At 51.5% G+C, this 25,647-nt stretch overlaps 1 protein-coding gene across 2 annotated transcripts in view; it reads right to left on the bottom strand.

The window, feature by feature from the left end:
- Positions 1 to 25,647, bottom strand: part of Dock1 (dedicator of cytokinesis 1) — a 455,412-nt gene that overhangs the window by 16,837 nt on the left and 412,928 nt on the right. For both annotated transcript variants that reach the window (XM_047551998.1, XM_047551999.1), the window contains exons 39-47: positions 22,894 to 22,983; positions 21,999 to 22,103; positions 17,418 to 17,559; positions 17,209 to 17,287; positions 15,693 to 15,777; positions 12,654 to 12,740; positions 9,920 to 10,096; positions 8,808 to 8,891; positions 3,585 to 3,722 (exon numbers count right to left, since the gene is read on the bottom strand). In XM_047551998.1, coding sequence (XP_047407954.1) covers positions 3,585 to 3,722; positions 8,808 to 8,891; positions 9,920 to 10,096; positions 12,654 to 12,740; positions 15,693 to 15,777; positions 17,209 to 17,287; positions 17,418 to 17,559; positions 21,999 to 22,103; positions 22,894 to 22,983 — 987 coding nt within the window. The remainder of the gene's footprint in view (positions 1 to 3,584; positions 3,723 to 8,807; positions 8,892 to 9,919; positions 10,097 to 12,653; positions 12,741 to 15,692; positions 15,778 to 17,208; positions 17,288 to 17,417; positions 17,560 to 21,998; positions 22,104 to 22,893; positions 22,984 to 25,647) is intronic.

The following is a 25,647-nucleotide window of genomic DNA, read 5'->3' as shown; positions in this document are numbered from 1 at the left end:
CTTGGCTGGACCCAGGGCTCTTTTTGCTTCCTTGCTGTTTCTAATGATCCAGGAAAGTGCTCTGCCCTGACCACTCACCGGCACCGCCCACCTGGGCCCTTGCCTCTCCTCTGCCATCTGCAGGTCTTGACCCTCTTTATATTTTGAGTGGGATTCACGGGCAGCCTTGGTCTTTTCAAACCCACACAGTCCCTGGCCATTTCTCTCACAGGTGCACCAGAGGGGTGGGCTTGGGAACACCCGCCGCTCAGCCGCCCCCAACCTCTGTGTAGCGGCTGCCTTCCCACCTCCCCTGGAACCTGCGCTGACTTACTTCCACATGACCCCTTTCAGATACAGGTGCGGGGAGAAAGGAAGGGCCAGGTGAACTTCTGCGGCCCGGAGGGTGCCGCCTTTGCTCCAGCACCTGCTGGGCACGTGAGGGAGCGGTGCCCAGGAGACGCTGCTGGGGCGCTGCAGCCAAGAGCCCCACCGCTGGGAGCACCTGCCCACAGCGGTCGCATCACCAGGTGGGTGGTCTTCCCCGTGGTCGCAAGGACCCAGGCAGTGGGAAAGTGGTGCTAAGGAGGGGGTCAGTCAGGGGCCAGGAGGTGGATGTCCTGTGAGGACAACCTCTACTTGGCCCTTGGGAGGGCCAGAAAGTAGCCTGGAGCCTCCTGCCACCAACCACCAAGGGCCGGCCATGTCCCTTGGAAGACGACCTGGAGCCTTTCGGGATGTGAGCAGACACTGGGATGGATAAGTGAAGGAGGGTGGGGCGGGGTCGGGCTCTGGCCAGGGAGGGGCAGGGCCACTCCTGGAGTCCCACATTTGCTGGACCTCACGAGGTAGCTGTGGCTCCACTGCGTCACTTGCCTCCCAGTCTCTTCCTGATTGAGCAGAAACTCTAGAAAATGGAGAACGGGGCTTTCATTTGACTCATCTGAAGTAAGTACAGCCTCGCCCGGTACCGGCAGGTGTAGCTCCAGGGCCAGGACTCCATGAGGGAACTGCTGTCCCCTTCCATAAAATAAGGACACACTCTGAGCCCCTGCATCCTCGTAAGCACGGAGGAAACCAGCCTCCCACCTCCAGGGTGGTGAGGATCAATGGCTGGTGCAGGTGGAGGCTGGAGGGCCTGGCACCTGCAACAGCAGCTGCCTTGTCCTTGCTGCTGTGCTTTCTGGCCTCAGTCAGTCATTTCAGTTGTCCTCACAGGAGCGACCCTATGGCCCTGCCCAGGGCCTCTGAGTTTTGCATAGTTAGCTCCCAGCAGAACTGGAACATCTGACCTGATCACAGGAGCAAACTGCCCACGGAATCATGGATGAGCTGGGGATTGGCTGAAATTAATCAAGGTGACCAGTGCTTTGTGAGAAGCAGACAGTTTCATGGTTTTCTGAAAACGTTTCTTTCCACCTGTTATTCAACTGGAGGGAGAGCTGAGCAATTGGAGGGAGGGTGGAGCCAGGAAAGGCCCCCCTGCACCAGATTCGAAGGCAGAGGCAGAAGACAGGATGAGGAATGTACAAGTTTTCACTGGCACAAAGGCAGAGGCGACTGTCTCCTGCATGCAGTGTGCCAGCGTGGGCCTGGGCTGAAAGCTGCCGGTATTCATGTGGCCTCCCTCCCCAGGCCTCTGGGCCCTGCTCATCCTGGGAATGGTGGATGCTTGGAGCTCCAGGACTGGCAAGGTGAAGGCCGAAGTGAGGGGACCAGAGGGGCTGTGTATTATGAGTCAGGGTGTTCAAATCTGAGGCTTAGGCTGGCTCACAAAAATGGACAGAATGGTTTATGTCTGTCCTTTTTTTTTTTTTTTTTTTTTTATTTATTTTTAAATTCTCCCTTCTGGAAACAGGATGGCACCATATTGTTTTCCAAAGTATTCTCAGTTGCTTACAAGCTTTGAAGCCAGCCAACATAGGAGGGGCACATCCCAAACTGCTTTTGTTGTTGCACTTCTCAGAGAATGCAGACCATGGGCCTGACCCTAGCCTGCTCAGAGAAGGCTGGCTGCGGAGCCTCCGGCTGGAGTCCTAGGACGCAGGACACAGGAAGGTAGTTCCTAGGGTCATAGCACTAAGGGAGGGAAGTACACCCTCAATTCTGCTCTGGATCACCCTCCCAGCAAGACTCCCTGACCCTGGCCAGAGGCCCTGGCTGCCCCACAGAGAGGGCAGGTTTGATGAGGATGGTGGGAATCGCTGACCTGCAGCTAAGGGCAGCTGCCTGGAGCACAGGACACCTGTCCTCAGGTAGGAAGACAGTCCTTCACCTGCACATCACCACCCGCTGCTGCTCTTGCTCTTCCCCCACCATGAGCTGCAGCAAGCTCCCTCAGAGATAAGGTGACGTGGAAAGTGCACGGTGAGACTGATGCTTCTCTAGTTCTGAAACATGCGTTAAACGGTGGATGGAACAGGAAACTTTCCACTTGGTAAGAAACTTTGCAAATGCACAAGTGTTTATTTCTTAGAAAGAAATAAACGTGGCATCAAACTTTGAAAGAGCTGCCTCCTGACACACTCTGGAACTCTTCTTGCCACTCCACTCTGATTGCAGTGAGCTGCAAGCTCCCAAGCTATCAAGCACTACTCAAGGATTCTGACTTGCAGGAAGGGTCCTCCAGCGCCCTGCGGAGAGCCCTGCTTTCCAAGCCTGTTTACTGCGGAGGCTCCTGCTGGGCTGTCAGTCCCAGCCTCCCCCTGCTAGGTTCTCAGGGTGTCATTGTTAGTTCACAGGCTCGTGCCCTGTTGGGCCCAGGAATAAGGACACCCTCATCTGGTGAACGCCAGGCCCTGGGCTTGAAGACGCAGGGCTCAGTCATGGCCGGCAGGGGCTCTTCTATGAAAATGAAACCGCACAGCTTGGTGCCTCACTAAAAACCCCAGCGGCTCTTCTGCCGTGCTCCCAACCCCAGCCCTTTCACGAACTCCTCGCAAAAGTCCATTTCTGCCCCTCATCAAAGGAGTCTCCTGCCCCTGACTGCCCAGGATCTTGGAGGCAGAGTGATTTTCCAACTGCTGCCCTTGATTCCTCTTCTGCCCAAGGCGTGCCTGTGTCCCTTGACCTGCCGTTCAGATCCCTGCCTCCTCCGAGGCCTGGGTTATTTCCGCTTCATCCCATAGGTGAGCCTTTGGCAATGATTTCAAACCTCAGAAGCCCACCACTTTTCCCCTCCTGGCTATGGTCGAGGTTTTGACCTTGGACCAGGCATGTGCTCCACCAGGGCTTTGGGGTGTCATGAGGGCTGTTGCCTGAGGCGGAGTTAGTCCTTGGGTGTCGTGTGCCTGCGGGAATGGGCTCCGGTGGTCAGCCAAGCCACGTGGTCTCCATGAAACTTCTCCCTGGCTCCATGACACCAAGGGCGGACAGTGTTCAGAGCAGGTGAGTAGGGCACGTGGGGGTCAGCAAGTCCAGGAGTGCTTACCCACACTGACATTTCCAGTTACTGATGCGAGGATGCCAGAGGGCCAGCCAATGGGCTAAGAGGGCGGAGCTCCCCTGAACCCCGCCACCTACTGGGCACCGCATGCTCGTGTTGGCTCCCTGCTCCCCAGGCCCATCACAGCCGGACCCCTTCTCCTGAGACTCTGCCCACTTACCATGGTTCGGACGCCATACTGCTTTTCCACTTTTTCCTTCAGCTGCTTGAAACAGGCTTCCATTCTCTCGTGAAACGGCCTCAGTGCCTCTGTGACTTTGTCTCCATGAATCCTGATCCCTTCAGCCAAAAATGGAATCTGAAAAGCACAAAGGTGTCGTTCCTTATTCCTCGGTTAATGGTCTAGAGAGAGCACTGCGCCCCAGGGGAGAGCGGAGCCTGCTGAAATGTACCTGCTTGCTTCCAGATCAGACCGACTGGTTAAAGTGGCCAGCAGGCTGCTGCCCCTAAAGACCCACATTCAAGTGAAAAGCACTTGTGTCTCAACTGGATGTGTCCAGGTGGCTCTGGGGACCCTGAGCTCTCTGTTACCTGGCTCAGCTGGCCTTTGTCCCTCAGTCCCAGAACAGACATTCCCATGCATCCTTCCGGAGTTTTGGGAGAGCTGCACTTTGTTTAGACGTAACTGTTCTGTTAGCAAAGGGTCACGTTAGAGCACAGACATTTTTTTAGGTAAGAACGTTGCCTTTACAGGCAATTGAGAACCTGACTTCAAAATACAAAAATCTAATTATGTGTGATCTATAGTCCTGAAGGATATTCTTGTTTGGAAAGGAAAACTAAATTTATTCTTCCTTAAAACTAAAAATAATCGCTTCTCTGCCGACTCTGCTGTCACAAGCTATCCACGCCGACACTTCACTTCCAAGTGTGGAGATGACGCTGACCTTTAGAGGCGTCACAAGAGACATTTTCATTCTCCCAGTTGCAGAGACCCCAGAGCTGCTAGTGGTGGAGGTGAATGCAAGAACGGCCTCCCTCTCTGTCCCTGGTCGCTGCTCCTACCCAGTGCTTGGACTGGGAGTTAAAAAGTCCTCAACACAATCAAACTAACAGATTTCCTCTTAATAATTTATAATTAAATCAAAAAGCTGATTAAAAACAGATTTCCTAATATGACAGAAGACCAAGCTGTATGAGCAGATTTATTAGCAAGAGGGATAATAAGTACACAATTGAATTTCATGTGAATGAATTCAAGAAATCCTATCAAGATGAATCAACGCATGGAATGTACTTGGTTGCCATTTATAGCACGCAGCTGCTGTCTCTCTTGGGACTCCAGGAGACGGGGAGCGGGCGACCCCCACCTTGTTCTAGTGTCCCCAGCCTGTTCTGAGGCTGCACTGGCACGGAAGTTGGTTTTGCTGACAGTTGGGCCTAAACCCAAGGCACATGCCAGACCAGTTTTCACCCAAAGGACGGTACACAGGTGAGACTTTAAAATAGACAGGACATTTTAATATTCCATATGAATTTCTCATGCGGATGGCAGCTTCCCTGGGGCTGGCCACAATTTATTCAGGGCCAGCAGCAGGAAATGCTCACTGTGGTCCTTCTGCTTCCTGAGCCCTGCCTTGGGAGATGACAGAGGCAGGCTAGCCCTCTCTGGTGGCAGTGAACGTGTCCTTCAGGGTGCGGAGGCAAGCCTGGGCAGGAAGGCTGCCTCAGGGAGAAAGCCCAGCCTTCCTAGACACCGACGGCATTTCTTATTCAGAATGGCCTTTCTTAAGTGTGAAAAATGCAATCTAATCATTTCTGTGTTTTGTTGTGTTTTGTTGGCATTAAAAAACTCTTAATTGGTTAGATTCTTTACATCAAAGGAGTTGCTTGCTGAAGGGGAGTTGAGGACATCTGGTTGGGTGCAGGTACGGCCTGAACTGCAGTTTGGCAGGTGAGAGTTACAAGGTGCAAGAATTCGTGGTTCTCAACAGTCCCTGAGAGTAACTGGAAAAGACCTTCCTGTAGGGTAGGATCTGGCCCCTGGGGTCTATGTCTATTCAGGGCTGAACTGATATGATTCTAAATGAAAGAAAACAGAAAATTGTCCTGTGTAAACACACTCTGACTTACGAGATGCTTCATACACAGAGAAGAAGACGTGGGCCTGGACCTGAAATGATCTTTAGAGACCCTTTAGTTTAATGCTCAGCCTACAAAATATCTCAGAGGTATGATTTGCTGCAGGTGAACCTGGATCTGCATTATTCCAGAGTTTCCAGGAAGTTAGAGAGGGCAGAGGAGGGCCTCAAAGCCACACCGCTAGTTGTTCAAAGTGAGCTTGCACTCTGATAGAAAGGCTGGCCTCCTAACGGGTGTGCTGCAATTGAAGTTTGGTCCCGTCTGTTCCCTGCACAGTCCCAGCTCTGCCAGCAGCATGGAGCTCTTGGAAGCACCAAGCCTGAGGATGATGAGGGACTTTGGTCTTTCCTCTCTTGCACATTTCAAAGGAGCAATATGTACATATCACAGCAGTTTAACATAAGACTGTCCAGATTCATCTCTGGCTACTCAGCCATGACAGGTGCGTTCAGGGGAAAACGAGCTGTGCCTCTGAGGAGGTGGCTCAGGACTGGGTGTCAGCTGCAGACCTGGAAGAGACTGCGGGTGGCCCAGCCTCCTGCGTGGCAAGGAGCAGCCAGTACTGTCCTCTGCTTCAGAGACAGCAAGCAGAGCACAGGCGCTTCCTGGGGCTGACTAGCCAGGCTTCACCAACGAGTGTCAGCACAGAAGATAAGCTTGTACATCAGCCATGGAAACTCGGCAAGTAAGTCCCGGGGCTCCCGGAGGACAGCCCTGCTCTGCCCTGCCAGAGTTTCAGGAAAAACGCAAACCAAATGAACTAACGAGCAAAAGGAGAACAAAGCATTCCGATAACCCCAAAGTTCTAATTTTTAATGAACACATGACTCAATTACTGATATTAAGATATGCCTTTTCCAAACATTTGCAAATGGAAGCAAAATCACAGGTGATGTTTTGAATATGTATTTTTCCTCACTCTTTGATTTAATGAAGTTGCTAGAAAACGGATTCTTTCAACTTTCCTGTGAGCTGATTTAAAATTCACCCTTTAATATAGTTATTAGGGGTGATGACAGAGTGCTGACATAAAGTTGCTCTCTGGGGAGCAAATTATTTTCCTCTGTAGGACTTGAAACTCTTAAAATCCAATTTGCTGTAAAAGCTAACGGGGGAAAAAATCAATAGAACTTTTGCAGACAAAACTAGTTTTTGTGTTACAGCATTCAGAGGAATTTTGAATTTTGTACCTTTTAGTTTCTATGGCATCTAAAATGGAATCACTTGAAATTCAGAGTCCCACTCTTTTTAGTAACGGAGACTGCCCACATAAGGCTTACATTTGCAAAGAAAGCAGCATGGGTCCCTTCCTGTCATCTCAGAGGGATCTGATCACAAAATACTTCCCAGGCAAACAGATTTAAGGTACATACAGATTAATGGTAGAATCTGAGTATTCCCTTTTGATTGTGATTCCGTGCGTGCGTGTGCGCGCACGTGCGTAGCTGAACACCCATAAACATGGCTATTATAAAAAAAGAAAACAAAGATATCATCCAGTCTTGGTGAAGATTTGGAGAAATGAGGGCCATGCATCATAGCTGGTGAGAATGTAAAATGATACAGTCCCTGAAGGAAATTCAGCAACGACACAAAGAATGAAACAGAACTTTATAAGATCCACGAATTCTAGTTTTTTGTATATGCCACAAAGTACTGAAAGCAGGGACTGGCACAGATATTTGTGCACTTGTGTTCATGGCAGCATCATTCACGCTAGCCACAGGCAGAAATAGCCCAAAGGTTCATCAACAGATGAAGTGACAAACACGTTGTGGTCTATCCATGTAATGGAATATTGCTCAGCCCTCAAAAAGAAGGGCATTCTGGTGCATGCTGCAGCAGGTATGAACCTGGAAGCCCTTCTGCCCAGGGAACCAGACCAGATGAAAGGACAGATGCCCACGAGTCCACTCAGAAGTTCACAGAGCAACCAAATCTGTGGAGGCAGGAAATAGAATGGGGGGCGTGTGGGGCTGGGGAGGGTTGGATGGGGACAGAGTTTCAGCTTTGCAAGATAGAAAAGCTCTGGAGATGGATGGATGACAATGTGAATTACTGAAGGCACTGAACTGTACGTTTAAAAATGGCCCAAATGTTGAGTTTTGTAATTTTATCACAGTTACATTCTTAAAAATGTATATGATGTTCACAAATAAATATAAATGATTCTAATTATAAAAACAAATCCACCTGTACATCTAGTTTTTTTTTTTTTTTTTCTTTTTTTGATTTTTTTCCATCTCACACTGCTGGGGATTTGAACCCCAGTCCTTCAATGTGCTAGGTAAGCACCTATAAGTTGGGCTATATAGTCAGCACCCACCTGTACATCTAAATGCAAATCAGATAGACTCCAAATTGGCCGAGAACCGAAGCTGGGCCTCACTACCCCACATGGTCTCACTGGCCAATGTGCTGACGGCAGAGAAGCCAGGAGGACCAGACTTGAGGAACAGTCAGGATGAAAACGCCCAGAGAGCCGTCTCCTCAGAGGAAGTCTTGCCCCATACGCTGCACAGGACCTCCAGGCCACAGCTGGGAGCCCGGGATGCTCAGCTTGGCAACATGGCCTGAATACAATGCCCAGCCCAAGCAGCCGCCGCCCACCATGTTCCTCAGCCTGGCATGTGGGGTTCAGATCTGGTGAAGATGGGGGGGCGGCACCCTCCTCACCGCCCACATGCTGAGCAAGCAGCCCAAGTGACAGAGCAAGCACAGGCAGAGCCCCATGAGAAGCACTGTGGACGTTCCCAGCCCACCCAGCCAGGAGGGTCTGGGACACAAAGCACCCTCTCAGTTTCCCACCTTTTAAGACAGTGGCCCTCCAAAAGGGCTCAGGCGGCCTCAGGACCAGAAGCAGAAATGAAGTAACATGCACGTTCTAATATTCTCAGCTGGGAATACAAAACAGGACACATAGCAGCCCAGAGCCTGGCTCAGAGCAGAGCGTGCTGCAGCTTGGCTATGGCCTCACGCTGACTGCAGCGTCTGACCCCTGTCCTGGGGCAGGCTGGGCGAAGGGCTTCGTGCCTCTAAGCTCCCCTTGATGTCAGAGATGGATTTTCCAGCAGTTGGGATAACTAAGCGGAGGGAGGAAAGAGATCTTGCTCATTTGCAAGAGAACTTTCTGGATGTTCAAATTCATGTGTCCATCATGGCAGCAAGGTGGCCTGCCCAGGGCACTCTGACCTCAGTTGAAAGGCCTCATGCTGGCAGGCAGTGTACAAGGGGCCCAGCAGACCTGAGCCTAGACCTGGCCTTCCCCGCAGCCATGCAAGGCCGCCATCGGATACTCTACCTGCCAGGCAATCAGGTCCTTGAGCTTCTCGATCTGCGCCAGGGCCTCGGGGTGCTCCTGCAGGTAGCGGTCTGTGAAGAAGGCCTGTGGAGACAGAGCGCTCAGTGCACCTCTCCTCCCGCGTGGATAGGTGCACCCCAGGCCGTGGGCAGACCCACAGCCCTGTCTCCCCTAGCTCACTCCAGATCTGCTGTCAGACCCTCCCCAGTCCCAAGGCAAAAGGTTCCTTAAAGTCGAATGATAAATGGAGCACGTGGGCCACCAGTGGGCCATTCACAGCAGTGCCCCAGTGCTGAGTCCAGCCAGGTCACAGCTGACCTGGGTCACCTGGTCAAGTGGGGGGTGGTGAATACCACCCGGCCAGCTGCACCTGCCCCAGGTGGGACACGACCTGAGGGAAACAGAGCATCAGGAGAGCGCCACCTTCTCCTCCGAGGGCAATTAACCACCCACAGCCTGCTCTGCTCCTGTTTTTCCTTGTCCAGATCAGAGGTCAACAATTTTTTTCTACAAAGGGCCAGATGGTACACATTTTAGGTCTTATGGGCCAAATGGGCCTCTTTCCAACTGCTCAACTCTGTTACTGCATCAGGAAAGCAGGCACCGGCAAGAAGTAAAGAAATGGGTGCAATCATGTTCCTAAACTTCATTTACAGCAACCGGCAGTGGGCCACAGGAACAGCCCCCTGGTAGAGCCTGCACCCACGCCCTTCAGCTTCTGCCCATTCCTGGGGGCTACTATCCAGGGAGACCAGCTGGCCAGGCCTCTCCATGGACCAATGCCTCCTCCCAAGTCTCAGCATTGAATATCAAAAGTCATCTCTCCCTAAAATGGAAATTTTGGGCCCTTAATAATACCAGCCCTCTTAAAATTCACCCGAGGGTCACTCTCCAGCGCTCTGGAGCCCAGTGTGGGTGACTGGTGGGCTTCCTGGCTGTCAGGATGCCCTGGGCACTGTGCCAGGTCAGGCCGTGACTTTCCTGTGGCCTGCAGGGGCTGCCTCTGTGCCTGGCCATGGCCCCGTTACTGTGGAAGTTGCTCAGTGAGGCTGGGTCACTTCTAGGCTCCAGGGAGTGTCTGGAAGGCTCCAGACCCCGGGCAGGCCACGTGCCTTCTCATAGTTGGCGAAGCCCCCCATGACGGCCGGGTCCACGATGCCGTTCAGGAGCATGGACAGGGGGTTGACGGGCAGGCTGGGGTCGTCCAGGTGCTGCTGCACCATGCTGCTGATCTTGTCGTTTGTCAGCTGCATGGTCTCAATGGCGTTCTCCAGCGGGCTGATCTCCACCTGCGAGGAGGAGAAGGTGCACCATGGCGTGGCCATGTCCTCTGCCATGTCCTCTGCCAGGCCTCGCCAGAGGAGCATGGGGCTGGGCGGCAGGCTTCCTCCTCCTCCACACAGCTGCCTGGCACAGGTGGCCAGGTGTGCCATCTTGAGGCCAGGCAAGAGCAGCTGGGGACTCTATCGTCACTGCTTAAGGAACCCTCATGTGGAACCCTCCAAAGACAGAGCAAGGCCCTCAGCTCTGGGGTAGGCATGCCTGTGCGTGCACGTGCTCACCTGTCACCCCAGGACAACACACAGTCCCGACTGGTGCTGCAACATGACCCCAAAGGAGACTTTGAACCATGTTCTAGTCCTCTGCTCTTCTAGAGGGTTGCCCTCTAGAAACCTGCTGGCCCCTTTGTTTTGGGAAGGCAAAGCAGGGGCCTCCACACAGCCCATGTGGAGGACAAGCGCTCGCAGCCTCATGTGAAAACCCGTCCCTACAGGCGGCTGTCGGGACAGGAGTCACTCCTCCTCCTGGGCTTCTTTCCCTCTCTTGCCCCTCTGTCCTCTGGAGCCCGCAGACTCTGTCTGGCTGAGCCCTAAGGTGCCATAAAAGCACCACGGGGTCTGAAATGTGGCCCATCCCTCCTACCAGGCCTTGCTCGAGCAGACCCGCCTGCCTCCTGCTGACGCTGGGCCATGGGAACCAGGTCCAGATGACCTCAGTAACTGTGATCCTCCTGAAGGAGGTGTGACGGGCATAGCCAAGTCCAGGGACCTGGGTGTCCCCAGCAAATGGCCAAGTAGAGCCTCCAGTGTTCTTGCTGCAGCCTCTGGAGGGCTCCTGCAGGGTAGGGAGAGGTAGCTGGGGAACAGGGAGCAGAGACAGGCAGAGAAGGGACAAGTGGGAATTGCCAGATTCCAGCATGACAGTCCAGTGGCTGCAGAGGCCATCATCTCACCGACGTGCCCATCTGTGACCTGATGCAGGGACAGCACAGAAGGGTGGTGACATGCAGCCTGTGGCTGACCACATGCACACTATTGAGGGTGGCTCTCGTCACACAGACTCTCAGGAAAGCTGTCCTTACCTATGTCAGACCATGGAAGGTCCCATACCAGGAACGGGACTTTAAGGGGACACTGGTGCAGGATGCCATTTAACTGCCTGCTCATCCCCAGTCACTAATTTACCTCAAGAAAGAATGTGTTCTGTTTTCATCCAGCAGGCTAGCTGCTGCCCCTCCAAGTGTGGAGGGAGTCTGTTCCCGGAGGAATGGCAGGGGAAGGGGCTACGGCAGAGTTCCAGGACATGGCTCCGGGATTATCTGGCTTCCAGCCCTTTTAGTCTGTTACAAACGGCCAGCGCAGCCTGAGGCGCTGCGTCTTCACCAGGTCAGCTCCCCACCCGAGCGTAGCCCCCACGAGCAGCCCCTGTCTCAGGCAGAGGCTCACCAGAGGGTCAGTGCCTGCTCATGCCAAGGCTGCTCCTCTCTATCCCACGGGTACCTCACCACCTGCAAACACCCACGAAGGGGCTGGGTTTTCACCATCTGCCACTAATCCTGACAGCCCTCCATCCACCTGAGAGGCCTGGGGAATAGAATGGGAGGTCCCAGAGCAGAGTGAAGATGTCCCCCGTGAGGGGCAGGCAACGAGCCTTGGAGGCTCCCCGCAGGAGGCAGGGGCTGTGTCCTGGCAGCCTCCTGGGGCAGGAGGTCTGTTGGAAAAGGAAATGCTCAGGGAAGGACCCAAAGTGCATGCCAGCAAGGCCAAAGGGGAAGGTGGACACAGGGCTAGAGAGAAGGTTCCAGCCTCGTCTTAGAGCCAAACAACCAGGTGCTTTAGGGACTCCCTGCAAACTGATGGCAAGTGCCACCTTGCGGCTGGGATCCTGCCACATGAAGACATAGGAACACAAACATTTCACAATCGGCACTTTTTTTTTAAACTGGCAATTGCCACAGCCCTGACATTTTTGTGCAGTTAATAAATCTGCTGCTTCATGTAAATGAGGCTGTCCCATAGCTCACCACAAATGTGAGTTTCATGTAAATGAAGCTGTCCCAAAGCAATGCAGAGTTTAGTTAACGAGATGGGAACCATCCTTCCTTTAAAAACTGTAGGGGCTGGGACTATTTGCAGGCTATTTTTACTTGAAATGAGCAAGTGCTATTAATTCAGTTGTTTGTCATGTAAATGGCAATAAAACCATCAGGAAGAAAGATGTTGTAAAAAGTTTATGTAAATTGGAACTTGTTTTAAACTTTCCATTTAGTGAAGGGAAAGAACTGTCAAAACAGCCCGGCTATGATTGAAATTAAATATTGTAAAGAGAAATGAAATCTTGGTCTGGTTTTCTTACCAGTTAGCATTGGTGGTGTTTACATGGCTCTTCCACTAAGATACTGGCGGGTGGGGTGAGGAGCTACGGATGCTCTGAGGGGGGTGCCTGCATCGCAGGGTCTGCTCTGTGCAGCCTGGCCGGAGATCATGGGGGTTCTCACAGAGCAGGAGGGTGTGTCAGACAGGCAGGGAGGGGAACGGGATGATTGCTTCTAGGGCTTGTTCTTACCATGAAAACAGATTTGACCTCAAACCACCTTAAAATTCCAGGCAATTTATATGCTGTTGTGTATATGGTTCTCTCGATCCACATATTCTGCAAAAGGAACAGGAAACGTATTAGTTAGGAGGCTATCAGCAGAGGGTGGCTCTGCCTTCATGGGGATTTATAGGACCCCCCGGGCAGAGGCTTCCAGAGCAGCAGGTTCTGCCTGGGTGTGGTGCGGGGCGGGACAGGGGTGTGCTGCGGGCCACCTTGCCAGCCACGCTCTGCTTGACAGCCACACAGTACACACCCACATGTCCTGTTTCCAGCCATCCCTGCCCACCTCTCTGGTATTTAGCAGAGAGAATGTAAAGATGGGGGGCTCTTAAACAGATGGATTTTAGGGATGGTGCCAAATGAGTTTCATACTAGCTGTACTTGGAGTTCAAAAGAAACTCACAGGTGCTAATGCACTCAGGAAGGCTGGGCTTAATACAACTGACCCCTCACATCCTAATAAAATCAATATTTTACTCTTATTTTATAATGTTTATGTGAAAACATAAAAATACGGAAATGGAAGGGAGCAAGTTACCCACCAGGCAGAGATGACAGTCTGAACCTTCCGGTATCCATTGCTCATGACTTTCCACTTGTGTGCATTTTAAAAAATGTATACATAAAATTTAAATTAAAAAACACTATTTCATGAAATGTACTCTTCGTAAAGTAGACCACTGCATATTGCAGGAGAAGGTGTCAAGCATCTTTCTAGGCTTCTCTCAGGCTGCTCAGAGCTACACTCAGGGCCAACGGTAACCCTGGTCTCTGCCTGCTCGGGCCTGCCAGGCTTGCGACCCTCCTCTGCCAGGCCAGCCTATGAGGCAGAATCATGAGCACCAAGTCTGCCAGGAGCAATGGAGAACTGTGTTTTATTTTTACCTTTTGGTGTTGGGAAAGGAAGCCGGGCCTGTGCATGCTACGCATGGGCTCTACCACTGAGCTAGACTCCCAGCCCTGCCAATGAGATCTAGATTTACGTAGATGGAATCATGGATGTCAACAATTCCAGAAAGCATCTGGACCTTGGAAACCTCAGAGATTCCTGAGGAGGAAAGGCAAGGGCCCAGATGTGGCCTCGGGGACACAGACCAGTCCCCCTGTGGTTGCCCCTTCAGGCACTGGCCTTAGAAGGCAGCACTTGTCCTTTCAGGACCTGCCTAGACCACACCTCCAGAGCCTTCCCTGTGTCTTCACACCTGGGAGGGAAGGGCCATCCTGGGCTCGATGGCCATGCTGGGCCCCACCTTGGACTCCTCCTCGGCTGGCCCTTCGTTGCAGGAGCTTCAACCCTTGCCAGGTCCAGAGGCACTGAGCCTCCTTGCCCTGCTCTCGGCTGGGCTTCCAGAGTCTGCCCCTGGGGTCTAAGAAGCCAGGCTTCCCTGGAAACAGCAAAGCCCCACTTTCCTGGGCTGCAAACACCTCACACTTACCTGGAAGCCTGAGGCTTTAGCCAGCCCATGGAGGACTAGATCCTGGGCTCAGCTTCATCCCTGTGTGAGGGTCTAACAGGGTCATCAGGGGCTTTCAGGGCCATCCAGGAGAGGCCCGCCTATGTGGCTCGGCACAGTTTAAGACAGGAGGAGACTGGTTATTCCTCCTCTACTCCCCTCTTCCTGGCACCATTGGCAATTTCCTGGACCTCCTTGTGTCTATTTCTTTACGGTGTAAGAGTACACAATGGGAGAGGAGATGGGAGAGGAGCCAGGAAAAGCCAAGAGCCACACAGCCTAGAGATGCTACATAGTAAAGACAAGACTGCTGGGACAGTCACCAGCCTTAATTTGGTGTCTGGGTTGGATGTGACTAGGCTGCACAGCCATTGTTACAGAAACACAGCAGTAACCAGTCACCAAGAAGTTCAGGACACTGGCATTATCCAAGAAAGAGGGCCTTGGTCTTGCAACAGCCAGCGTGTAAGAACTGTAGATCTCAGGGTTTACCCAGCTCCAAGCTCCTATTGACACACAAGAGCATGGGCCCCCCGGCTGGAGGGGGCTCCCCCAAGGTGGCTCCCAGGAGCTGACATAGGAGACTCAGATTTTTTTGAGGATCGCATGATTGGAAGAAACTTGAAGATTTGCAGGGAGAGAGAATGGAGGTCCCCGAGGCAGCCCTGATGGAAGAGTTCTGAGCTTCGCTCTGGGCCATGACCAGGCGCTGAGGCACCTTTGACTCCTGCATCAGAGGCCTCTACTCTGCAGACTAGAGGAAGCCATTTCCTGTAGTGCTGGTGCTCCCAGGGTCCCTGGGGCTGCAGCCTCCTTGCATACGGGCCTATACAGGGGTTTCTGGAGGTTTTCCACGAACAAGGGAGAAATGCTAACATTTAAGAGAATTCTGGTTTCTCTGGTGCCTTTTAAAATGGAATTCATTAAGCCAGTTTGTACGCATTTTGAAAAGGCTACGATAAGGCTGTGTATCAACATTTCCATGACTCGAATGCAATGATTTCCAACAAGGGACAAATATTTGGTAAAGTCTGGAAAGACTTTTGGATGGGTTGTCACAATGGGGAAGTGATACTGGCTCCTGGTGCATAGGGGTCAGGGATGCTGCTGAAAGGCCTCCGCTGCACAGGACGGCCTCCACCATGGACAACTGCCTGGCCAGTGGCATCAGGAGCATCAAGGCAGAAACCCTGCTGCAGACGCTGAGCTACAGGAAAGTGCAGCACTGGGCACTGAACAGAGTGCCAGCATCCGAGTCTCTGCCCAGCCATCCGCTGAGCCCTGTGTCACCCAGATGAGGCTCTGTAAGTGCTGGGCACCTCCACACCCAAGGGTAGGTGGAGATGTGGCGCCTGCACCAGCCCCGGGGCTGGGTTCCAGGGAGGCCGGGCTCCTTCTGTGTACCTTACTGTGTACCTTAACCCTGGGGACGTGTTTGTGAACTGCTTTGCGAGTGTGGAGGGGTGAGGGGATAGCATTCCTGCACATATTGCCCAGAGGCATGGCAGCCCAGACCAGGCCCCTCTTGTTGGTAGAATGAGGGTTGTTTTACCGCAAATTCATTGTCTGGGTTTTTCTCTCCCTTGCGAATCGGCCGGGAATATTCAAATCGCTGGACCTCGTTGGCTCTGTAAAAACTGCAGAGACAGACGCGTCATCAGACATTAACCATAAACAGCCCGTTCACTTTCAGAGGCAGGCTCTGGTCTCGCCCACCTCACCACAGCCCAGGAAGAAGCTGCCGCCTTGACCTGCGGCCTCCTCACTCAGCCTCCTCTGCAGGGAGACACCGGCAGGTGCAAAAGCAGCTTGAGATTTGACCTCCTCTGGGTCCTGCCAACCCTCAGGGAGAAGGGATGCTGGGTAAGAGTGAAACGGGCGAAATGGGGAAAAGGGAAGCGAAGGAGAGAGGCTGGGCCTGTGTCAACACATGTGGTTCTTATTTAAGAAACTGGTTCATCATGTATTTCGATAAGTTAACAATTAAGTTATTCGATCACTTAATAATTTATTACTTTCCAAAACATTTAAAAATCGATCCAGTCATTATTTTTAGATATGCCACATACTTTAGTTTCAGATCTATAGAATGTAGATCTAAAGAATGGTGCTGGTGGAACATATGCAGCCTGCCTTCTTCCTGTGGGTGGGCCAGGGGTGGGCTTCGCCTATGCCAGGCAGGGCGGGGAGACTTCCTTCTCCCCCTGCACTGAAATACTTCTGAGAACTATCTGAGAAACCCTACGGTTCCATATTTGCTGAAAGCCTCTCCCAGTGAACCTTAAAATGCCTGCCTCGTGAAAACAGTCACTAGCAAACACACTGAGTTCACTTCCATTACTGCTGACGAGAGGTCGGAGAAATGAGGAAAGGTGGAAGAAACCACCAAACTTGAGGAGGCAACACAAGCAGATCCTGAGGACTACCAGGCCATCAAAGAGGCTAATGTTTTCACCAGAACACGGATCAAACAGGGAAGAAAATGCTTCACATCAAAGAGCCGTCTGTGAAAGCAGATGTTCCTGCACCACTGGGACGTCAGGGGCGATCCTATTGCAAGGTGCCATCTCACGCAAGTTTGGAGAGTGAGGTTTAAAAACTGCTGTCCTGTACAACTAATTAGAACAAATTTAAAACAAAACAAAACAAAAAAACCACCACTCAGGATACTTGTTCATGGAATCACCCTGCTCCGGGGTGGAGGGTTTTTATCTCGAACTTCATCAGGAGTAAATGCTCGATTCTTTCTTCCGCCTTATAAAGAGCAAACTCTTGGGCCACAGCCACGCGTTCCCACTCAGGTTGGGTGTGGGGCTGGGCTTGGGCGCTGCTGAAGCACTCCACCTTGGGAGAGGAATCAGCTTGGCACCCTCCAGGCAAAGGTCACCTCCTCCCCACCTGGGTGGCAGCTTGGAATCATGAGCTTCTCTTGCTCTTGGAGGAGGTCAGAAAGAACACAGGAGCGTTCATTGCTGGCTGAAATCTGCCCTCAAGAGCCGGAGTTATCAGCAGGAGGGCCCACACAGCGGCTCCCACTTGGAGTCTCGTCAGCCAACTGGGACAGTTACCTTACAATCTGCTCCGAGACCGGCCGGTGGAACTTAGGGGGCAGATCCAGCTTGGGCTTCACCGTGAAGCACTGGATGTCTGAGAGGAACAGGGTTAAGGATCCACAGGCAGCAGGGACGTCGACCTGGCGAGAAGTCTGAGCCTCGCCACCCTGCAACTCGCCAAGGGCTTCCCTCCCTCCGGCGTCTGCAGGTGTCTTAAAGGATACACTGGCCGGCCGAGTTTTTGATGTCGTCGCCTGGTGGAGATGTGGTCTTCATTTTCTCAGCATTTGGAAACTGAGTTAGTAGCCGGGCTTCAAAGTCTTCCCTGCGTTCATACTCTTTCCCCCGGTAAATGAAAACTTTTCCCTGGAAACAGTGACATTTCATTACATAAGGCCACAGGGGAGAGCCAGAAACGATTGCAAGCAAAAGCACTGGTCTGCAAGGTACGCGGGGACAGTTAAAAAAACGTGACTGTCCGTGAGAACAACATGCGATTGCGTTGCTCCTCCTAATGCAGAACACAGGGACAGAAGCCCCGGAGTTACTGCACAGGGAGCAGCACTTACCTGCATCTTGAGATGTTTCCATCTTAGTAGTAACGACTAATTTAAAAGCTGTGCAAAACCAGGTAAGCACCTGGAAGAGCAGGTGTGGTGAGGAAAGGTGGAGGCTGCCAGGTCAATGGAAAAGGGTGTCTGCACTCCTCCCGGGTGGGCCCGAAGGCGGGAGGGACTGGTCATCGCAAAACGTGCCCAGGAAGTGTCACGATTATTTCAATATGAAACTTCAGAAAGGGCTTGTGGCCCCTTTTCCTCCATGCGGAAGCCACACGGATCCTTCTGGGAGGAACGTCCTCCACACACCAAGGCTGGAAAACAGCCCTGATCACCAGTAACGGGGACGGCAGAGAACCTGACCGATGCACTCCAAAGTGATCCTGCGCTTCCACACGCTTCCATTCTGTCCAGCCCCATCTCTTAGTGACAGCCCTAGCGTCATTTCGTTATCAACGTATTGCTTTTTGTCTAGAAAGAATTAAAACGGCATGCTGTGGCCATTTCTCCGGACCTCACTGTCTTGGGAAGATCCCCAGATACATGCAAATTAATAAACTCTGATGCTCTCCTCTTGTTGGTCAGCTCTGTATTAAGAGGTCCCTAGACCCAGTCAGAGAGCACAAAGAACTTGGGGGTAGGGGATCAGGGCGTGTGTCTGCCCGCCCCAGCTCTAAAGGAGTGGTTTCTGTCCCATCACAGATTCCTGAGTGTGTTCTGAATGACAACTGCGTCACACAGGCTCAGTGGGTGCAGAGTGTACAGTCGCTGCTGGGTGTTGAGGCCTTCCGCCTTCCCTGCCAGGGTTGCCTCCACCTAACTGGAGACCACGGCATGGAGAGAGGGCAGGCAGAGGCCACGGGCGCTGTGCCGGGTGGTCCCTTCACGGTGGGTCTTGGCTGCATTGGGCCTGTGTTGCCTCCATCAGGCGTGCTGGGAAGTCTCTGGACGGGCTGGTCATGAGTCAGGGCAGCCTGCCGTATCTTGGCAATCCTTGGGCAGATGCCAGAGAGAGAGGCAGCCAGAGGCAGCCGGGGAGGAACAGCATTTTGCTGCATATTTTTACATTTATCTTTCAGAGATGCAGCCGGAAGTCAAATTAAAATTTGTCTAATTAATGGATTTTCAGAGATGGAGAGAAATCTTAGAACATTCAATCAGTTTATCCCTGCTACGGTCTGTCCATCGTAACCAAGGTGGTGCTGTTGAAAGCAGGGCCCTTGGGAGGTGATCAGGTCACAAGGGGCCCCGAGAACTCCCTTCCCTTCTGCCCCAAGGGGAACAGGCTCTCACCCAAGGTCAGATCTGCTGCACCTTGCTCTCATTCTCAGCCTCCAAACAGTGGGAAGTACATTTCTGCTGTTTATCAACGACCCAGTTGAAGGTGTTTTGTTACAGTAACCTGAGCAGATTAAGACAACTCTCTTCTCTAGGACCAGTGCATTCTGAGTTTTTACAAATGAGTGAGAAAGAAACAATTTAAGAATTGAATAATTTTTCCACTTTGTGCTAGGTATGTCTGAAAGCTCCATTATGGAAGAAAAATGTTTTATTTCTCTGAAAAATAATGCCAAGCAGAAACCAAAGTAATGTGTAGTCTTAATTAGAAATACAAATACACACATGGGCATCTTAGGAGGCTATATAAAGCCAAACATTTCAGAAATTCAGTGAGATTTAATATATGACAGGCCACTATGAAACTAGAATGCATTTATTATGTTTTATATTAGAAGAAAGCATAATAATAAAAATGTATATAAAAGCTTTAATATAAAAACACTAGTGAGTTATAGAAGAAAACACTAGTACCATTTTCCAGAAATGTCAATTACTTTGCATGCTGAAGTAGTCTCTTCAAACATGCAAACAGGGGAAAACGTACACACTGGCAGATATATTTATTCCTTGTGAGGACTATAAATATTAATATGCATGCAAAACCCACATCGATTTGGGGAGAAAAACGGAGCCACTCGGAGGCTCCTCTCCCAGCAGCCTTGTCACCCGCCAAGCAATCCGCACTTTGTGGTAACTGCTAATGTCATTGTCAGACTGACCCCTGCCAGGTGATCTGTGAAGCGTAATAAATATATTGCCACAGCCCCACAAAATTATTCAGGTGTGGCGGGAAAGTCAGTTCAATATTAATCAAGCCCATTAAACTCTTTATTCATACTTTGCGTTTTGTCTTTTGACAGTGGAAGTGACCCAGGACCGTCCCTGCAGCCTGCAGCACCCAAAGCTCCCAGCACAATCCAGGGCCACTGGCCCTATGGCCATGCACGTCCCAGGATTTCCACTGGCAGATTCAAGACAGGCTGCTGCCTTGCTTGTTGTTGGAATCCCTGCGGATCCAGCTGGCAAACACCACACCCAGGCAGCCCGCTGTCCACGGGGCCCCCAGACTCTCTGTCACCCCAGCCAGCACGGGCGGCACAGTGCCAGGTGGGCTCTCTTGCAGATCCACGCGGGGGCACATGTGCAGACTCATTGATGAAAGCCCTTCGCGACTTCAGGTGCCGACAATTGCAACCTCAGTCCATCCTACACTTTGCTTTATATTTAGAGTTAACTCTGAGCTCCTCCCTGATTTGAGCTTGTTACTGAACACCCTTTATTCTCTCTATCAACAGGAAGACTGTCCAGTCCGGGTTTTGGACCCACCACTGGCTTTGCTGCACAGTGAAGGCAGGGGGAGGGGCTGGCAGCAGTGAGCACACAGTCAGGGGTCTCAGTCACCCAGGAGGGTCACCGAGGAAGGGGGTCACCCAACCTCACCTTCTGGAACAGACCAGAGCTGTGTGAGTCACTCCTAGAAAGAGTGCTGTGTCCTCGGTAGGGGGAGCACGGGCACCCTGTGGGTATAGTGTGGAGAGTGCCCCGTCCCACAGTGACCCCTTGGGGGTCAGCAAATGCAGAGGCCGGATGGACAGCACAGCGCTGGAGCCAGAAGGATCTCCTCGCTGGTCAGCAGCTTCCAAGAATGTGCTTTTGAGAAACCTGAACCAACTTTACTAGTTGGTCAGGTGGCATTTCTTTACACATCTCCTCCAGCTCCTGTGGCTGCTGGGGAGTCATGGGCATCACTCTGATCATTCCACAGCACTGACCTCCTCTGGGTGCAGTGGGATTGCTAGCATGGTGGCCATGGGAATCCATCCCCAAGGTTCATATCATTAAAACACACATTGTAGCAGCACTGCTCCCACGAGCCAGAAGGTGGAATCACCCAAATGTCCATCAACAGATAAACAGATAAATAGAATTCAGTCTGTAGATACAACAGAACATTTTTCAGCCTAAAAAATGAATGAAGTTCTGATACCTGCTACCTCATGGATGGGCCTTGAGGCCTTCATGCTGTATGAAAGAAGCCAGACCCAAGAGGGGAAGTGCTATGAGGTTTCCTTACACGAGGGACCTAGAGCAGTCAGACCCACGTGTTGGGACTAATGACACGTTAACTAACTCAGGCTGACTCCTTACTCCCTGGCGAGTGAGCAAGATTAAGGCCTCAAAGGTGGTTTCAAAGGTTAATGATGATAAATTGGACCACCATCAGGGATTGGTTAATGTCATCAGCTCCTGCTTGCCATATAGTCCTATGGGACACTCGCCTGTATAAACCCCCCCTCCCGCCTTGCTGACCTTTAAGCTGATTGGTTCCCACCTAGCCTCCACCCTACATAAAAGCTGTGTGACTTCCTCAATAAACGAGTTCCTGCTGTGACTGGTCTCCCTGACGCGTCTGATTGTCCTCCACCCGGAAGGCTGGGAGCGGGTGGTCAGTCGGCCCTACTTATCCTGGTCTGACCTTGTTGGGGAGTGTCCCCTTCCCTTGTCACTGGTCGAGAAGAGCAAGGGGGCTGAAGACCCCAACACCCACAGAGAGGGTGGGGACAGTGAAGGGCACAGCGTCCTAGTTTTGAAAGATGAGAAAGTTCTGGAGGTGGATCACCGGGTGATAGCTGTGTGTGTGTCACTGAACTGCACAACCAAGAGTGGTTCAAATGGCAAATTTTATGTTATGCATATTTTAGCACAATTAAAAATACACATGAATCTTGGAAGGAGAGTTCTTTCCAGGAAAAATCGAATGGAAGGGTTACACACAATCAAAGAAGATATTCTCAGCTCCCCCAGTCCAGAGCTGGGCTTCACCTTGCAAACAAAGCACCTTTCTTGGAAAGAGGGGCCTCTGCCCAGGCAACAATCCCAGCTCAGACTGAGTGGAATAGAACTTACCCGAAGGAAGGTGGGGAACCCTTGTCCGTAGTAGCCAACAGCAAAATAGTCAGGCTTGGGTCTGATCACTTTGACGATGTTTTCGTAAAACTGAGCCTGTTTTTTCTGGAAGGAAGAGAAAGTGCTGTTCAGGCTTGAGCATCGATCCCCTGGGCTCCTCCTGTGCGCTCTCTAAGCTCTGCCAGCTCCCACAGGGTCGGAGGCCGCTGAGGCCTGGGTCTAATCTCACTGATGGTTTTGACATGCCTTTTCACTCACCCTCCATCAATCAGCAAGGGAGCCCGCATAAACAAGTCAAATGCAGCAACCAGTCCTAATTTATGGGTGTTTTCAATAACCAAAGAGGTAACACCGAGACAGTCTGTTTCACTTCTGATTCCATGGCTGCTGGTCCTCGGTATTCATATGGTATGGACCAGATACTGAAGTACATTAAAGAAGAATCAAAGAGGCTAAAATTCCTTTGCACTAAATTAGGGATAAATATTGCCACATCATAAATGTGATCTTTTGAATACAATACTGGCTAGCAGAGAAAGCTGGAATTAGAAAGTTCCAGAGCTTCCATCTGTCCATCCTCCTCTTGTGGATGGTGTTGGTTTCAGACTCTGAGAAGCTCTTGGAGAATCCTGCACTCTCCAGATTACTGTATGCAGGAGATCAGCTGGGTTTTGTGTAAGATCCATTCACAGAAGCCTGAGCCTGGTAAGAAGGGCTGGCTAGGGCCAGAAGCAAACAGCAGATGAGCAAGGCCATCTTGCTGGACAGCACCCAGGACCAGGCCACGGATGGGGGATGCCTGGGGCAAATCCTGAGGAGAAAGTAGAAAAGGAAATTCCAGGAAAGCAAGCTTGGCCTGCCTCTTTTCATTAAAATAAAAACGATGAAGACCTACCAGCAGTTCACTGAGCTGTTCGTAATCAAACATCTCGTTTTCATACTGCTCTGCAAGCTCCTTGCCCAAGGCAATGGCCTCCTCCCACATCTGTGTGTTATAAGAGAGAAGGATGGTGAGGAACCCGCACCTGAAGTCTGCAGCCAGGGTACGGCGGCAGGGCAACCACGCGCAGCCAGACAGGGCGGATGCACCTGGGTTACCTGAAGCGCCAGGGGACAATGTCGGGACGACGTCAAGGCTCCCTGGAGGCGCCTGTCCTCTGGCTCAGGACATGGTGCAGTAGACTGGTCAACCCCTTGCTCATCTACCACACCCTTTGCCCCTGGCCACAGCAGTCTGCCAACCTATTCTTGCCCACTCTGTCCTCCTTCTCTTGCTGCCAGTCCTGGCGGCCAAGACCCATCTGTCAGGGCAGCCTTGGAGCCGGGGAGAAAGACAGCAGATGATGGGAGGCTGTGCGGAGACGTAAGTGGGAAGGAGGACACTGAGCTGGCCACTTTCCAAAATGGTTCCACTTAATAAACACTGTGGCCCAAGATACCAACTGCCAGAAAGGATAAATTTCAACTCCAAATTCCAGCTTATAGAAAGCGCCCTCTCTGTGCACATACTATGTGGATATAAGTCCTGCCACCATTTTGAAAAAGGGAACTTTGTATAGCAAATAATCCGAAAGTGCCTTTCCAAGTAACTGATTCTTAAAAATGTGAATAAACATTTGACACATGTATAATGTGATAATTTGTTGATCTGCAGTAGCCCTGAATTTTCCTTGTGAAAAATAAGATCCAGCGAATGACTTGAGAAGAACATGGAGAATTCAGAGGAAGCACCTCCTTCAGGAAGACTGCCTGGTTGCTGCCCAGCCTCTCTGTACTTCCACAGGGGCCCAGGCTTCAGAACCTGGTTCTCCTCCTCAGACTGCCAGCACCCTACACCACCCATCTGCCAAACTTCTGATGCCAGCCCAGGGCCTGTTTAACAAGGTTCAGGAAACAGTCTTGTTGATGTGAATCCAGAGAAGCATGTACCCTCAGCCATGCTGTGTTCCCAGTCATGAACCCCTGCTCTCCTTGGCCATCACTTGACGAGCGGGAGGGCTGGACTTTATGGTGAGCTACTAATCCTTCCCCTAGCTTTGCCTCCCTCCTGCTGGACCCTAGGACCCACAGTGGGCATCCTACCCCCAGGAGGACAGCAGTGATCTGATCCCACAGGAGCATGCCTATGGCTTTTAGCTTCTTTCAGCTGACAAGAAGTCCAGCCACCTCTCTTCCCTAGTTGAAGCCCTAGTTGTCAGGTAGTTAGCTCTACTATGCCCGTGGTGCCAATGAGAACCCGGGGATCAGGCAGGTAAGCCAAGTGCCTAAAGGCAGGCAGAAGGTTAGTGGTGGAGTGGGCCCAGGCTGGCTTTTCTCCAAAGTTCTTATTCTTGAAGATCATGTACCAGCAATTCCAGCTGCTCCCTGACCCCTCCTGCCTCGACGGGTTTTTCAAGATCCTAGCTGAGTCCCTAACCCAAGACTCACGGGAATACAGGCTGCTGGATCCTCACCTGGTGCACCTGTGGCATGAAGTGCCCCCTCCCCACCTGCTCATCTTTGCCTGTCCTTGTTAGGATGGTTCCCTGAAGGCCTTGCTTACTACTGAATCACCCAGTACACTGAAGAACACTGCTTGCCCTCAATGTGCCAGAATGACTCTTTTCATAAGTGACTACTCTAAGAAGCCATCAGCTACTTCTGATGAGAAAAAAGTAATTCTGGAGTAAGAGTTGCATTTTAGTACTTTGAAAAATAGCAGCAATAGTGAATAAGCCCAGAGTAGATTTCAGAGATAGGACCAGTGTCCAGGGACAGGAGGTGGCAGAGATGTCCTACCCACGGCCCACTCTCGGTTCCTGTTCCCTTTGGTTTAACACTGTCTCTCATTCTTTGAAGACCGACATCTGGTTCTCCAGATCTTTCGCCGTCCTTTGTCAGAGCCCAGGCCCACAATCCCAGGAAGGGAATCTCTCTCACTTTTAGTGTCTTTGAAGCTCCAGTGAGCATGCCTCCCTTCATGTATTTCCATTTCAAAGAACATTCCTGTTCCTCCCAGATCCCCTCCACTGGATTTTTCTTTAGTTCTCTGCAAGCACATACATGTTCACTTAGCTGCCTGGAATGCTAGAGTTTCTAATTCATTCCCTAGTAAAAACTTAATCTGTCTTTATCCTAAATGACAGATGAGCTACTTTAGATACCTAAAAAAGTCATTGTTTTTAAAAGAAATATAGGTCTTGAGGAAATATCTCCCCCAGCTCACCCTGAGGTCGCGTGCTTGGGTTTTCTAGAAATATCTGTTTCCCCTCTTCCCCTCTGCATGGGCTAAAAGGATTTTGCACCAAGGAGATTTTCATCTACTTCTAATTGAACAGGGCTTGAAGGAGAGTGTGGGTAATTCATATTTCCAACGTGAACACTGCGGAAAATACTTCAGTGCCAGAGAGAAAGCAGATTCAATACGATCTAGATCTAGATGATCTCAGAGAGAGAATCGCTTTGACCTTGGTGAGAATCCTGGCTCAGCCCCACTCTTCGCGGAGCTGGAGGCTCAGGAGGTTCACGGGCCCAGAGGACACAGCCCGTGTCAGCAGACAGCTCTACCCTCCATCTGAGGTCCTTGATCCAGTTTGTGGCACCTGGGAAGTCAGCTCCCGGCTGCTGGCTGCGCGTGCTCCATCCACTCCTCCAGAGGAAGGCTGCTTCT

Source organism: Sciurus carolinensis, chromosome 5, assembly GCF_902686445.1.
Source record: "Sciurus carolinensis chromosome 5, mSciCar1.2, whole genome shotgun sequence".
NCBI classification, from domain to species: Eukaryota; Metazoa; Chordata; class Mammalia; order Rodentia; family Sciuridae; genus Sciurus; species Sciurus carolinensis.
This window is presented reverse-complemented; position numbering and strand designations above follow the sequence as displayed.